Source organism: Lynx canadensis, chromosome A1, assembly GCF_007474595.2.
Source record: "Lynx canadensis isolate LIC74 chromosome A1, mLynCan4.pri.v2, whole genome shotgun sequence".
Lineage (NCBI taxonomy): Eukaryota > Metazoa > Chordata > Mammalia > Carnivora > Felidae > Lynx > Lynx canadensis.
Window position 1 is genome coordinate 234,103,470 of NC_044303.2, and position 15,356 is coordinate 234,118,825.

At 47.6% G+C, this 15,356-nt stretch overlaps 2 protein-coding genes across 4 annotated transcripts in view; one reads left to right on the forward strand and one right to left on the reverse strand.

Moving 5' to 3' along the window:
- MTRR (5-methyltetrahydrofolate-homocysteine methyltransferase reductase) overlaps nucleotides 1-4,798 on the reverse strand; it is a 32,725-nt gene extending 27,927 nt beyond the window's left edge. Inside the window, exons 1-4 of one of the 2 annotated variants that reach the window (XM_030332685.1) lie at nucleotides 4,724-4,751; nucleotides 3,747-3,800; nucleotides 2,785-2,949; nucleotides 464-617 (exon numbers count right to left, since the gene is read on the reverse strand). In XM_030332685.1, coding sequence (XP_030188545.1) covers nucleotides 464-617; nucleotides 2,785-2,913 — 283 coding nt within the window. In that variant the 5' untranslated portion in view covers nucleotides 2,914-2,949; nucleotides 3,747-3,800; nucleotides 4,724-4,751. Of the gene's footprint in view, nucleotides 1-463; nucleotides 618-2,784; nucleotides 2,950-3,746; nucleotides 3,801-4,723 lie in introns of both variants that reach the window. The other variant, XM_030332677.1, reaches the window with a different exon arrangement.
- Nucleotides 4,799-4,897: 99 nt separating this feature from the next.
- On the forward strand, nucleotides 4,898-15,123 carry FASTKD3 (FAST kinase domains 3). Of its 2 annotated transcripts, XM_030332693.2 has the most exons (7): nucleotides 4,898-4,973; nucleotides 5,886-7,356; nucleotides 8,437-8,522; nucleotides 11,286-11,460; nucleotides 12,636-12,705; nucleotides 13,450-13,564; nucleotides 14,569-15,123. In XM_030332693.2, the coding sequence occupies exons 2-7, from the start codon at nucleotides 5,919-5,921 to the stop codon at nucleotides 14,665-14,667; spliced, it is 1,983 nt and encodes a 660-aa protein (XP_030188553.1). In that variant the 5' UTR covers nucleotides 4,898-4,973; nucleotides 5,886-5,918; the 3' UTR covers nucleotides 14,668-15,123. The 2 variants fall into 2 exon arrangements, with proteins under 2 accessions (XP_030188553.1, XP_030188570.1); XM_030332710.1 differs by lacking the exons at nucleotides 13,450-13,564; nucleotides 14,569-15,123 and having other exon boundaries at nucleotides 4,907-4,973; nucleotides 12,516-12,701.
- The last annotated feature ends 233 nt before the right edge of the window (nucleotides 15,124-15,356 follow it).

Genomic DNA, 15,356 nt, shown 5'->3' on the forward strand with positions numbered 1-15,356 from the left:
GGGTAACAGATTTCAAGGAAAACTCCCCTGGCTGGTCCTAATATGTGGCCGAGATTACAAATCATACTAGGGGAGTGACTCCTAGGGAAATCAGATCGACCTGGGAGCCTGTTTTTTAAAAAAAAAAACAAAAAAAAACACACAAAAAACAATAAAACAGCATTTAAAGTTGCTCCTTCAGGGATTCCTTTTATTTTTAACCAAGTTTGGGATGGAGACTAGCCGCTGATAGTCAGAAAATGTCCCCTGGCCCCAGAGAGGCGCTGCTGTGGGGTGAAGCCAGGGGACTCATTTGCAGAACACAGCACAGTACTTACACTTACGTGTTTTACACACTTCTCTAAAAAACAAACAAAAACAAGACCTCTACAGCTACACACCACGGTTTTGAAGGACACATTCAGATACCAGAAATCAAAGCTGTAATAACTGAGGAGAGTCAGAACCAAAATACAGTCCGTACCCAGTAATCCATACCGCAGGTGAGCAAAGAAATCCACTGGCAGCGCCTTGTCCTGGATTTTCTTGACGAACTTGCGAGCGGTGTCGGGTGGGTCTCCCGTGCCCGTGGTAGAAACGACGACGACGAGAGGCGCCGTTTCGGTTTTCAGATCGTACTAGAAGACAAGCAGGCACGTCAGGGATCTACAGCCGTATGTAGTTTCGACTTAACGCATCGGCCACGCAACCGGCTTAGTCTCTATCCTGAACCGGTCACCCGTACTGCGCGTTGTTTAACGGGCAGAGAGGGTGCGGAGCATGGTCACTCTGGGAAGGTGCACATCCCACTCCTCAGACACCAGGGAGCCTGGCTAAGCCCTCACTCCCTCAGGGCTCCGGGGGGCTGGGGATAGCGTCAGTGGTAAGCCGAGATCGTCCGCGTTTCCGTGTCTTACAGATCAGGTTTCCTCATCCTAATTCCCACCTAAATTTAAATATTCCAAGAAGAGCACTTCACCATCTCTATCGTGACTCCAGAGCTCTACAGAGCATGCGGATCCAAGCTGCTTCTGAGGAATTCACTTATTTCTCAGGCGGACACAAGGATCTGAGCTAACGTTTTTCCAGGTGATTCAATGCTTACAGGATGCGGCGCAAATTGTGTATTAAACTTCTACAGTCTGTTAAAGTAACTCCACCTTGAAAAGGACGACCACGACCTAGGAAGTACAAAGCTATCTGTTTGAACTTGGATCAGGAACAGCTGGAGAAGTCAATCAGCTGGGACCGCACACGTGACCAACAAGGCACTACAACACTCACCGAATTTTCAAGTAGCCGCTGATTTGGGTGGTGAGGCGACCCTAGGGGCCAAATCCGGGCCAGTTACACGGTGCGGACAACTCTGTTTTTGTTCCTATTCTATCATGTGGCATCCGCTACGCCAGCTCTGAAGTAACCACAGGATTACAGAACCTGCCGATTGGCGGTGTCCTCCAGGATGCTCCCTGCTGGCTCACCTTGGCCCTCACACATGAAGGAACCAGGTGGCTCTCCTATGAGCAGAGTTTATAATTCAAGTGTGCTGCCGACAGCCTAGTCTTCTGAACCAGAGATGTGGGAAAGGACAGAGGAGCTTATGAACTTGAGCGTACCGGCAGGGTAACTTTTAAAATACTAAGCTAAATTTCACTCATGAGTGGCTGGTACATCATCTTGTGCTGGTATAAAAAGCTATGAACCGGACTATATAAAACAGTAAAACTGGGGGCGCCTGGGTGGCGCAGTCGGTTAAGCGTCCGACTTCAGCCAGGTCACGATCTCGCGGTCCGTGAGTTCGAGCCCCGCGTCAGGCTCTGGGCTGATGGCTCGGAGCCTGGAGCCTGTTTCCGATTCTGTGTCTCCCTCTCTCTCTGCCCCTCCCCCGTTCATGCTCTGTCTCTCTCTGTCCCAAAAATAAATAAACGTTGAAAAAAAAAATTTTTAAAAAACAGTAAAACTGCAGGACTCAATCCCACAAACTGAGAGAAGAATATACATGTGTTATGATCTCACATAACCTAAAGTATGAACTTCTGCAGAGACTGAACATAAAAATAAGCAGTCCTTGACCTAAAGAAGCCAAATCTTCTCTAGATCCTTCCACTTCGACTTTAAGTTTTATTCCACAGAACAATTACATGGTCCTTGGGGCGCCTGGGCGGCTCAGTCGGTTGAGCATCCAACTTCAGCTCAGGTCATGATCTCGCTGTTAGTGAGTTCGAGTCCCGCAGAGGCTCTGCGCTGACAGCTCGAAGCCTGGAGCTGCTTCGGATTCTGTGTCTCTGTCTCTCTCTCTGCCCTCCCCCGCTCCACACACCTCCCCACCGCCACTGGCTTTGTGCACGAGCCCATGACTTGCTCTTTCCCAAAAATAAATAAACTTGAAAAAAATTCCATGGCCCTTCATTTGCAGGAACTCTGACATGAATGCCAAGTCTTTATTTTGAGACATGGGACTTGAGTTGGAAAGCACACACGTGCACGCAAACACGTCTCATTTGTTGGCAAAGCCACCCCAAGAACCAAGAAAACCAAGGCAAGCATTACGACTTCTGCTTAAGGTTAATAGTTACTTGCTTCGATTTGGGGGACAGTTTAGTCTAATTCAAACATACACTTATATGCTTAAAAAAAATGGCAGAAATCTTACAACACAGTTGATAAAATAAATTTCTGAATGTGGTGAGGGAGAAAAGGATTATGGTGGCATTCAGCACCTTGCTTTGCTGTTTAACATTCCTTCCCAACCAAAATACTGCAGGCACAAAACACACGATAAAAACCACATGAGAAACCACTTACCTTATCTGACTCACTGATACAGTGAAGATCTGCAGAAAATCCATGCACAAATGCTTTTTCACAGATCTCCTCTGCTATGGCCTTTGCTTGTCCCTGCTGCGTAGCATAGAGCAGCAAAAACCTCCTCATCACTTTGAGGCATATGCTTCACCTGTAACAATTACACTGAAAAAAGAAAAAAAAAAAGAACAAAAACAGAGAAAAGGGATTTTCTTTTTAATTAAGTAGTACACCACAGGCATTAATTCTCCCTCACAATCTTTTTTAAGTCTCCACCAATATCCACACATACGAAAGAGACTTCTCTAGATCTGTTAGCATTAATTCTCAGTGAGTCTTAAAAAGAGAGAATTCATTTAACCACGAGTGAAGCTTTAAGTTCAAGGCTCGGAAACCAGTTTCTGGGGTCAGGCTACTTGGGCTTGAATCCAGGGTCCAGGGTCCATCATTCAAAACGAGAGAACTTCAGGCAAGCTTTTCAACTGATCTGTGCCTCAGCTCCCTCACCCTTACAATGGGGACAATTGTACCCACCTGACAAAGACGTGCTAGCTGCAAAGACTTGAACAACAGCTGAGACACGGCAGTGTTCACTACGTCTTAGATATTTTTATTTTAAAAAAATGTAAAGGGTCGCCTAGGTGGCTCAGTCGGTTAAGTATCTGACTTCAGCTCAGGTCACGATCTCACCGTGCCCAAGGCTGGGCTCTGTGCTGATGGCTCGGAGCCTGGAGCCCGTTTCAGATTCTGTCTCCCTCTCTGTCTCTGCCGTGCTCTCAAAAATAAACAAACGTTAAAAAAAAAAAATTAAAAATAAAATTCCAATGAAAGTTGAGGATTCTGTTCCTACATGATCCTAACGCCGAATAAACCGATCAAAGTACTGAAGTTAATCTACATACTCTGCTTTATGGTTTAATTCAATATCAAACATATGTGGGTGCACAGGTAGATACACTTACATATGTACAAAGAGAAAATATTTCCAATCCACTCAAGCTAGTTTATATGTTTTCCTGGAAAAGAAAACCAAGAGTAAAATAAGGAACACTCACAGGCTCATCCAGTATCTAAAACTGGGGAATTGTTAACTTGTGGGGACAGATGTCACCAAATCAAATCTTGGCTCTTCCAGAATGAACCATCAGCAGGTTTATGCTCCTCTGACCAGTTACATCCAAGGATAAATTAAGCCACGAAAGACATGAAAAGAATTGGGTTAGATAACATGTCTAGAATCATGGGCTGTTTAGAATCATGGAATGTCCATAGGGAACACAGCCTGGTACAGAGCAGGTGCTCGATACATTGAACGAATGAACGCATAAGTACAGTAAGGATAATACACATTTGGACTCGGTGAGAACTGTGGGAATGCAGCGAGAGAGATGGAAATTGTCACCGCTTATCACTATAGCTTGGGCCCTCGAGCACTTCCTAGGCGCCAGGCACAGCCCCAGGCGCTGCAGAGGATGAACCTCTCGGGTCCACCAACACTTACAAAGCAGGTGCCGCGGCCCCGCGTTTCTCAGAGGCGGATCCCCGGCAACCACAGGCGCAGCAGCAGCAAGGGAGCCAGACCCCGCCTGCCGCCCGGGGCTGTGCTCCAAACATTCTCGAGTCCCCTCGCCCCCAGCCTAGAGAAGTGTTCGGAACAGAGACGCCCACGGGAGGGACCCACGCCGTGGGTCAACGCCGCCACGTGGGGCCGGCTCCCGGAAGGCGGCCGCAGTGTCCCGAGCACCGGCCTCCGGGCAGCCCGCCTTCCGCTCTCTGCCCTGCGGGGCCGAGCTCCTGACCGACCCGCGAGCGCCCAGCCCGGCCGGGGGAGGGACGTGGGGGCGCAGAAGCCGCTGCCCTTGCCCACCCTGGGGCGCGTCCCCCAGGCTCGAGCAGGACGGGTTGCTCACTTAGGAAACAGCCACCGCCAGGCGCTCACCTAAGGGTGACCGGCCGGAGACCCACGGGGAGAGCGGGCACCTGCGCACTCTTGTCAGCGCCGGGGACCAATGAGCTCGGGAAGGAACTGTGCCAGTCACAGCGCTCCGGACGCGGGGCGTGGCCTCCGCCCCCGCGCATGCGCCCGCTGCCCGGCGCTTGGGAAGGCGCGTACGGAGGCCCACGAGGCTCCAGGGTCCTCGCCGCTGCAAGACCTCCCGCGGTGTGAGCGCAGTAGATGTCCCAGCGTGGTAGGTGTCCCGGCCCGGCGTGCATGGGCCCGCGGCATAGCTGAGCTGTCGGTACTGCCCGGGCCCCTCCGCTGCTCTCCAGCCGCCGCCGCCTTCCTCCCGGTGCTTTATCGAAGGTCCCTAGACGTCGGGTTTGGGGCGCCCGGCGCGTGGGTTCCTTTCATTCCAAGGAGGACCGGGTCTCCGGGGCGCCCCGTCCTCTCTGGCGCCCGCACTCCTGTTCCCAAATCTCACACGGGGTGTTTAGATCTGGACGGACCGCCCACCTTCTTCCTTTACACGCCCGCCTCCTTTATCTTCTTTTAAATCCTACATTTTCCCTCTTTGCCAAGCTAGATCCTTTCCTTCCTTTCCACTGGCCAGGTCTTTACTCCGAGCAGAAACCAACGCCTCAGGGCTTCTTAAACGTGGTTTTGACCTTTGCTTTGCGTGGACCTATACGAATTTTGGCCATTTTAACCCGTTGCTCCTTTTGAGTCAGGTTAACCAAACGCAGTGCCTTCCATCGACCCAACACGTTAACATGTAGGAGGCGTGTTTCGGATCTGGACTGCCCGAGGGGAATCCCAGCACCGCCACTTACTGTGTCCAGCTTGGAAGCTGGACAGAAAACCGAGGGCATCAGTTTCCTCGACTATAAAATGACACCAGAAGTACTTCATTCATTGAGCTGAGGGCTAAGCTCTAGGGGGCACAACAGTGCATAGAAACCATAGCGATTATCATCCTTGGGTGCCAGCCACGTTTCTAAGCTGTGGGATGCTGCGACTGATCTCGGGGTGCTTGTGTTGCAGAGGGAAACTTGTGTGTGTCGTTTCTTGTGAGTACTCATCCTCAGTTTCAGAAGCATTCATGTTGTTGAGCGAGTCACGTTCTCAGTATGTTTGACCGTGTTTTCTTTATTTTCTTTAGTTAGAAGTCAAGAGGAGTTGAGAATCTGATGGCATGGCTTTGATTACCTTGCGGAGGAACCTTTACCATTTATCCGATTTTCGGATACATGGAGCGCTGGCCGCTCTGAAAAATCACCCCGTAAACCATGTTCGCAAGATGGTCAAGGAGCGTCTGTGTCCGTGGTTCCCTTCACTACAACCCGAGCCTTGCAGGGTCAGGTTCCATCATGCCTGTTGTAAAAAGTTCCATTCGGAAAACGGAGACGCCCTGCATCCACTTGGTGAGCCAGTGTTCTCTCAAGCACATGATTGGGCTGGGCCTGAACAAAATCCTAAAAGCCTGGATGAACAGATGTTTTACAGGAGACTCAACGACTTGGATTCCTCCGAAGACGTGTTACATTTTATAGGCACTCTGCAACCTTTGCCTGATAGCCTGGCAGCAGGAGCCTTGCAACGGATCTGTGAAGTGGAAAAAAAAGATGGCAATCACAAGCTGCCAAAAGGAATACTAGAGAATGGTGTCTTTCAAGCTTTATGCGTTCGGTTTGAGCAGGAATCCCCGAGTCTGTCGGACACTGCTTTGGTGACTGCTTTGCAAGCTCTGAGTCTGTTGTACGTGGGCCCTCAGAGTAACTTGTTACTAAACCTGGTGGCAGAAAGCCGCCATCGTGTCAACAGAGGTGGCCTGGAAGTCCGCAGTCTCTGTATCCTTGGGGAAAGTCTGATTAGACTGCAGGGTCCAGGTGGTGAGACACTAGAACTGATTATATATCAACTGCAAGGGGAAAAATTGGAAACATTTGCCCCTGAGGATATCGTGGCCCTTTATAGAATACTGCAGGCATGTGCTGAAAAAGTGGACCGACACCAAGCGTTTCTAAACAAGATAAACAGCTTTTCCCTGTCGGTCGTTTCCAACTTGAGTCCTACGCTGATGAGTCAAATGCTCACTGCCCTAGTGGCTCTTGATCAAACTCAAGCACTTCCTCTGGTTATAAAATTGGGAAAATACGCTGTGAGGCATATCCCTCATTTTACTCATGAAGAGCTCAGAAAAGTCCTGGAGGCTTTCATATACTTTGGGCACAATGACCGATTTTTTACAACAGCCCTGGAGCGACATGTGGCCTCACTGTGTCTCACTTTGGATCCTGAGGTCATCAGCACAGTCATGGAGTACTGCGGTAGGAAACAGATTCTTTCAAAACCCATCTTCGATGCAGTGGCGGAAACTTTTGTTGGCCAGTCAGAGAAATTTTCACCTCGTCAGGTTTCCGAGTTAATTGAACCGTTTGGAAAACTCAATTATTTGCCACCGAACGCCTCTGCTTTATTTAGAAAGCTAGAAAACCTGTTACTCGCTCGTTTCGATTATTTTCCACCCAAAACGTTATTGAAAATTCTCCATTCGTGTTCACTCATCGAATGCCATCCGGTCAACTTTATGGCAAAAATATTCAGCCCTTATTTTCTTCAGCAGCTGCAAGGTGAGTTGGTTATAACTTGGAGAGTGGAAAAATTAACCCTTGAATGCGTGCGTGATGTTTTCAAGTCGCACATCTACCTCTTAGCCTGAGCCGTGCGGTGCCTTTGATTTCTCTTCCATAATAACCTAAAGAAGATATGTGAAGTTTCAGATGCCAGTGTAAATACGGAGTTAAAGAATGATGGAGCACTGCACAGAGAAACCCATTCCGGGTGCACAGACTGCTGAACTGAGTCTCGCGGGGACATGGTGTGGCATTGGTGATAGTCATGCCAATATGTCAGAAGCCACAACAGCAACTGTAGACTCCCCTGTTCAGAAAGGGTGTGGGTCATCTTCAAGGCCACCCAAATAACATCAGATGTCTGTCTCCACTGCTAAAGGAAATTCTCACTAATTTTAACATATCTGTTGACTTTTCATTATAGCTTGAATCCCTCAGAAGTTCAAATGAGATAGCATTGGGGTACCTGGGGAGCTCATTCAGTTGAGCATCCGACTGTTAACTTCGCCTGAGGTCATGATCTCACAGTTTGTGAGTTCGAACCCCGCATCGGGCTCTGTGCTGACAGCTCAGAGCCTGGAGCCTGCTTTGGATTCTGTGTCTCCCTCTCTCTGCCCCTCCCCTTCTCATGCTCTCTCTCTTTCTCTCAAATAAAACTTAAAAAAGTTTAAATGAGATGGCATTTGATGGCAAGCCAGAAGGCATGGTTAACTCTGACAAGTTCTTCCCCGAGTGCCATTTATTTTATTTAAAAAAAAATTTGTTTAATGTTTATTTCTGAAACAGAGAGAGACAGAGCATGAGTCAGGGAGGGGCAGAGAGAGAGGGAGGCACAGAATCCGAAGCAGGCTCCAGGCTCCGAGCCGTCAGCACAGAGCCCGATGCAGGCTCGAACCCACAGACCGCGAGATCATGACCTGAGCCGACGCTCAACGGACTGAGCCACCCAGATGCCCCTCCCGAGTGCCATTTAATAGTACGTTACTTCCAGAGTGATTAGTGTACATCGTCCACTCGTGATGTTCCTTCACAAACCAAAATCAAACTTACCTACAACTGGAATGCTTCTCGTTTCAGGGGAAGAATCGTCCGTGGACAGACTGAGCCTCGCACAGCTGACCCAACTGTTCCTAACCTCAGTGCTAGAATGTCCTTTCTATAAGGTAAAAGCAGGGGTCCTCTTAACCTTATTTCCCTGTGGGGGCGGCTTTCTTTTGTGTCTCCCTCCCCATCTTTTAAGTTTTTCCTCTTTTGATCTGTCTCAGTAACCTCATCAGAAAGCAGAGCTTTCATTCACTCCAACTTACTTTCCCACTAGGTAGCCTTCTCTTTGCTAAATTGGCCCCATACCTGTTCTCTTGTGTTGGAAGTACCCATTTCCAGTTGCGTAAGGTTTCTTGGAAGGTTCTGTGGGGTGCTGCCGGCACATGAGTCAGAGCGTCCTGGATGCGCTCTGAGGGCCTTGAAGGGCTTGCACTCCCCACAGCTGTTAGATAGTAAATGTGAATCCCTCGTTCGGTTAGGCCTGAGCAAATCCTAAACTGTTTCAAGTACATTTCTACGCCAAGCCAGAAGTTTCACTCTCACCTGATAGGTGGAGTTGGTGCTTCCTGTCTAGTACCCCAGAGATTCGTTCTTGTAACTTAATCCAGCACCTTGGTTAAGATCACACATGGCCTCTCCAGACTTGCTCATCCCTCCCTTGACTGAATCACATTTAAGACTAGCTCATTTTCAGGGCGCCTGGGTGGCTCAGTCGGTTGAGCATCCGACTCTTGATTTTGGTTCAGGTCATGATCTCCCAGTTTGTGAGTTCGAGCCCCACATTATCGGGCTCTGCGCTGACAGCGTGAAACCTGCTTGGGATTCTCTCTCTCCACCCCATTACTGCTCATGAGCACAGGCTCTCTCTCTCTCAAACTAAACATTAAAAAACAAAACAACAACAACAAAAAAAGCAGCTCATTTCAGATTAAGAAGGAAGAATGGAAAGGCACTCCTATTTTCTTCTTTAAAACAGCTTCAACAGGGACTCCTGACTGGCTCAGTCAGTAGAGCATAGGACTCTTGATCTCAGGGTTGTGAGTTCAAGCCCCATGTTGGGCGTGGACCCTACTTAAAAAAACAAAACAGCTTTAACAGTAGTAAGGCATATAAAAGTAAATGCTACTTACCTCAGCTTCCTTCCATCCCTGAAGGAGTGGTGTTAGCAGTTTTATGTACAAAGGTGCACAAATACATGAACACTCCTGTTTCTCTCTTTCCTTGGAACGGGGCTCTTCCGAGGACTGTTGGCTCTAATATGCCCAGTCTACCATGGACGTTCCTCGAGGGCAATGCATGAAGATTAAGTGCATTCTTTTTGTGTTTCAATCCAGAGACTAGACTGCGGACTAGATTCTGGACTACTGGCAGATGTGTTTCCCCCGATAGTTGGAGATGTCCCTTTACCTATCGTTTCTGTTGCCAAGCGTGGTTAGTCCCTTGAATCATTGTCATTTGACTCCGTGGAAAAGTACCGTCTCACATGTTTAAATTGCATCTTAACGAGCTGAGCATATTTTCACAATGCTTATTGTTCGATTTGCTGTGAATTACCTCATTACCTCCTGACTCAGATTCCTACTGGTTGTCTTTTTTTTCTTTCTCCTTTTTTTTTTTTTTTTTTTGTCCTAGAACACATTGTGAGATAGAGATATTAGCTCCTATGTATGTTGCACATACTTGGTCCTAGTTTTTGTTCTTCATTTGGGGGAGGGGGGCTTGTAGCTTAATATTGTTTATGATCTCTATTTGCTCTACAGAAATTTTCAAGTTGTCTATAGTCAAATGTGTCCATCTTTTATGGTTTCTGGGTTTCCTCTCTAGAATATTTTACCACTCCTAAGGTAATACACATATTTTACTAAATTTTTAAAAATGCTCCTTTCCCTTACTGTATTTATAGCACTTTAACCCACCTGGAATTTATGGCAGTCCTCAACATGTGCTAGAACTTTCACTTGGTTATTTTCTGGATGGATTACCGGCTGTACCATTTATTACGTAGCTCTCCTTCTCCTGGTAAATTGAAATGTCACCCTTATCACATTGTCCTCTGTTAAAAACATGAGTGTCCTTAAGGCCCTTAAAGCAATTCTAAGAGTTCCAAAGAGATGTTTCTTGAGCTGCAAGAGCACTGTTGTTTCCTCCCTTCCTCCCTCCCTCTCTTCCTTCCTTTCTTTCTTTCTATGACCACGGACTACTTTTAAAACACATTTAGGGGCGCCTGGGTGGCGCAGTCGGTTAAGCGTCCGACTTCAGCCAGGTCACGATCTCGCGGTCCGTGAGTTCGAGCCCCGCGTCGGGCTCTGGGCTGATGGCTCAGAGCCTGGAGCCTGTTTCCGATTCTGTGTCTCCCTCTCTCTCTGCCCCTCCCCCGTTCATGCTCTGTCTCTCTCTGTCCCAAAAATAAATAAAAAACGTTGAAAAAAAAAATTAAAAAAAAAAAAAAACACATTTAGGAGCGCCTGGGTGGCTCAGTTGGTTAAGCGTCCAACTTCGGCTCAGGTCATGATCTCATGGTTCATGAGTTCGAGCCCCACATCGGGCTCTGTGCTGACAGTTCGGAGCCTGGAGCCTGCTTTGGATTCTGTGTCTCCCTCTCTCTGTCTGCCCCTCCTCCCTCATGCTCTGTCTCTGTCTCTCAAAAATAAATAAATGTTAAAAAAAAACCCACACATTTAAAAGATCTATCGAACTATTGGATTTGAGCTATCGCAAGAATATTTTTCTGTTGTCATTTTGAGGAAGGTATTTGTCGTTAATCTGGAAAAGTATCCTGCTTATAGAGTAATATTGATCAGACTTATTCGCAGGTAACCTTGTTTTATTTTCTGGTTTTGGATCGTATCTTCCTTTCTCATGTTTAAACATACAATTTTCAGGGTCGGAAACTTCTTCCTAAATATCAAGTGAGGTCATTTCTTACTCCGTGCTGTTCTCTGGAGACGCCTGTGGATTTTCAGCTTTACAAATCTGTGAGGATTGGACTGATTGACCTTCTGGGCGCAAGAATGTATTTTGCTTCAAAAGTGTTAACGCCCTATTGTTATACAATAGGTAAGTACTTGGGAGTCTCTGTTTACAAGGCTCGACTTGCTGTCCTCTTTGGGAATATGCAAGACTTCGCAGCCACTGGAAGGTCAGGAAATATAAAACGGAGTTGGCCCTTCCCCGAAGGCAAATTGGAACCGTGGGTGAGCAGTAGGGCCGTGGAGTCCAGATGCGTGGGGGGAGTCCCACCTGTTAGCCACGTGGTAGGGGAATGTCTTTGGGCAGAGTAATCTTTTTCCGCGTGCTCCTTTTCTGTAAAATGAGAGTACGAAGAATAGTGACCCAGACTTGCTTAAGCACTAAGTTGAGTGATACCCGGAGCATAGTAAGTGCTGGGTAATCATTAGCCAGTATAATTGCTGTGCCACTCTAGGTCAGTGCTGTCCGACGCCCTAGCCAGGAGTACCTGTGACTACTTAAATTTACGTTAGTTGAAGTTTAAAAACCATCCAAAGTTCAGTTCCTTGGTTGCCCTGGCCACATGTCAAGGGCTCAGAACCACAGGTGGCTGGTGGCAGGCATGCTGGAACAGCAAAGGCGCAAACATGTGATCACGGCGGAAAGTTCTGTTGGGTGGGGCTGACGGGAGAGTTCACGTCCTTCTGCCCTTAACAGTGTTTTAAATGAATGACTACAAGAAAATCAGCTCCGAGGAGGTAGTGTTTTATAGGCTTCAGGACGTCGTAGCTCACTTTCCTCCTCCTTTAGGAGCTCTTTTCACAAAGAGAATAGCAGGACATCAGAGGGGAGGAAGTGGGGGTCTGCCGTGCCCAGCGACCACAGAGTGGGGTGCAGGAGGCTTTGCCTACCCTGGAGACTCTGGGAGATTCCGTGATGAAAGTGGCGACTTGTATAGGCTACAGTCTGGCTTTGCTTCCTGTCTGGGGTGAAGGGTTCCCAATACTCACCTCAAGGAGAAAGAGGAAGTACGTGCAGTTCTTATCACACCCGACACCTTGATTTAGTGGCTGAGCCTTCTGAAATTAAGGCTGACTTGGTTGATGGTAGAGCTGGTTACATTAAAATTCTCACCATGGTCTGGTGTGGTCATTTCTTTGCAGCCTCCAGCGCAGCTGGTAAATTGCAGTGTGGGAGAATTCAGAACAGAAGGAGGAGGAGGAAAGGAACGTAGTGTTTGTGAGGGTATCACACGGAGAATGTTTCCTTTCTTCTCTCACCAGATGTGGAAATTAAATTAGACGAAGAAGGATTAGTATTGCCATTTACGATTGATGAAGATGTGCATAAAAGGTAAAGAAAGCTGGTGCGGTTTTTATGTTACAAAACTTGTCGGGATTAATAATCGATGGTTTTTTTTTTTTTAATGTTCATTACTTTTGACAGAGAGACAGGGCATGAGCAGGGGAGGGGCAGAGAGAGAGGGAGACACAGAATCTGAAGCAGGCTCCAGGCTCTGAGCTGTCAGCACAGAGCCCAACGCGGGCTCAGACTCACCGCATATCATGAACTGAGCCAAAGTCGGACACTCAACCGACTGAGCCACCCAGGCGCCCCTCGGTGGTATTTTCTTAAGAAGGTGGGAAAACAGGAGTGGCTCAGTGGGTTAAGTATCCGACTCTTGATTTTGGCTCAGGTCATGATCTCACACTTCCTGGGTTCAAGCCCCACACTGAGCTCTTTGCTGTCAGTGCAGAGCCTATTTGGGACTGTCTCTCTCTCTCCCTCTCTCTCTGTCCCGCCCCCCCCCCCCAAATAAATAAATAAAGCATTAAAAACATGGTGGGAAAATAGACATGTTTCTAGAAGTAAAGACACTACTGAACAGCATCCCAATTTTGGAAATTCCTTGTAACAGAAACATTAATATTAATAAGATTGCTTTCTCAGCAGATTAAAGAATGGCACACTCATAATTTATTTGAAAATAACATTGACACACAGGAATAGCCGAGTCCCAAATAAACTCTTTCCACGAAAAATGTATAAATATTTTGGATTGTTTTAAGAACTAAGTTTCTCCATCCGATTTTTCAGGTTAGCACTATGCATTGATGATCCAAAAAGATTTTCTCTGAATAGCAGACACTTACTGGGAAAGGAAGCTATTAAACAGAGACACCTGCGCCTGCTTGGTTATCAGGTTGTTCAGGTAGGAATTCACCTGTTTTCTTCTCCCCCAAAGCAACTTCTAATTTAGATGTGTTTTCTCCAGAGGGCTAGGTGGTCTGCCAGCCCAGTGACCACGCATCTTACATCTAGTTTAAAGGCCAACTTTGAGCATTATTTTCCCAGTTAAAAAAAAAAATCCCTGTATTTATATTTTGAAATACAGAATATTCAGACCCACAGTTTTCTCAAGTGCGGCATCCGTATACCCTTTCTAAGCTATACTAACCTCTGCTTCTAGGATTACTGAATTATTAGAGCACCCGTTTTGCTTTAATGTCCCTCTGATTGAATGAATCATCATCATACTTTTAAGCTTCAGCCCTTATTTGTGTTTGTCTTGTCGATCTCTTAGCGAGGCGGTCTGTGCGGAGTCAGCAGCGAATGTTCACGGAGCTTCCTGGACTGTGTGTTCCCAGTCTGCTGGTCTGCTCTCTGCTGTCCCGTCTGCTTACTTTTTTCCACTGCATAGTTTACCTACATCCCCAGATTAACGCTCCTGAAACTGACATGCCTGTGTGTGTTGAGAAACCTTTACTGTTCCTTTACTGCTTACGAGATGAAGTGGAAACCCATCTGCATCTGGGCATCCAAGACCCCCCACGGTCGGCCCGTGCTCAGCGGTCTCTTTCGCACCCCTGCCCCCCTCCGCTCTCCTGCCTCTCTCCCTTTGGCCCCGCTGCTTCCCGCAGAGGACTGGTCTCGCCACTCTGCACGTCCAGATTCTGGCTCGGGCTCCCCTTCCACCCTGACCCGAAATGTGAGCCTCTCTCCACGCGAGACGCCCGTTCTCTCTGCATGTTCTGCGGCTCGTTTGCTGAGTCGCACTGGGTGCCGGGCACCCTCGCAAGCACTGGGGAGACCCGCCGAGCAGCCGTGAGCTCTGCCCTCCAGGAGCCGTGGCGGAGGGTTCGAGGCACCGAAACACCAGGGCGACTTCAGAACACGACGGATTGTGTGATGTATTCTATTTCCCTCCCTTTACAGATCCCCTATTATGAGATTGAGATGCTAAAATCAAGAGTTGAATTGGTGGAATATTTGCAGAGAAAACTATTTCCTCACAACGTGGGCATTCGTTGGTGACAAGGAGGAATACTGGCTTCAGGACTCAGTGAACCAACTTGTGTTTTCTTGGGACTCAGTACAAAGAAGGATGTAAAAGGATGGAAGTTGTGAGTTGGCCGTGATCCGGAAAGGGTCTGTGGTTTTCCTTATACCGTGTATACACTTACCAGTGGTAAATTTAAAATAAATTTTTATTTTTATTTTTATTTAACACTAGTATTATACTTTTATATACAAAGTAACTGATCAAGTACAATAAAGAAATGTAATGAGGGGCGCCTGGGTGGCTCAGTCGGTTAGGCGTCCGACTTCAGCCAGGTCACGATCTCACGGTCTGTGGGTTCGAGCCCCGCGTCGGGCTCTGGGCTGATGGCCCGGAGCCTGGAGCCTGCTTCCGATTCTGTGTCTCCCTCTCTCTCTGCCCCTCCCCCATTCATGCTCTGTCTCTCTCTGTCTCAAAAATAAGTAAATGTTAAAAAAAAAAATTAAAAAAAAAAAAGAAATGTAATGAGTATTATTTTTGTTTTGTATTTTAGAGGGGGCGTGTGTGTGTGCGTGCAGGAAGGGGTAAGGGGCAGTGGGAGAGAGAATCCCAGGCAGGCTCCACACTCAGCATGAAGCCCGACTCCGGGCTCTACCCCGTGACCCTGGGATCATGACCTGAGCCAAAATCAAGACGCTGACGCTCAACTGACTGAGTTGCCCAG

Coding starts and splice junctions, on each gene's coding strand:
- FASTKD3 (XM_030332693.2), top strand. CDS start 5,919: ATGGCTTTGATTACCTTGCGGAGGAACCTTTACCATTTATCCGATTTT. Junction 7,357..8,436: donor TTTTCTTCAGCAGCTGCAAG/GTGAGTTGGTTA, acceptor TTCTCGTTTCAG/GGGAAGAATCGTCCGTGGAC. Junction 13,565..14,568: donor TTGGTTATCAGGTTGTTCAG/GTAGGAATTCAC, acceptor CTCCCTTTACAG/ATCCCCTATTATGAGATTGA.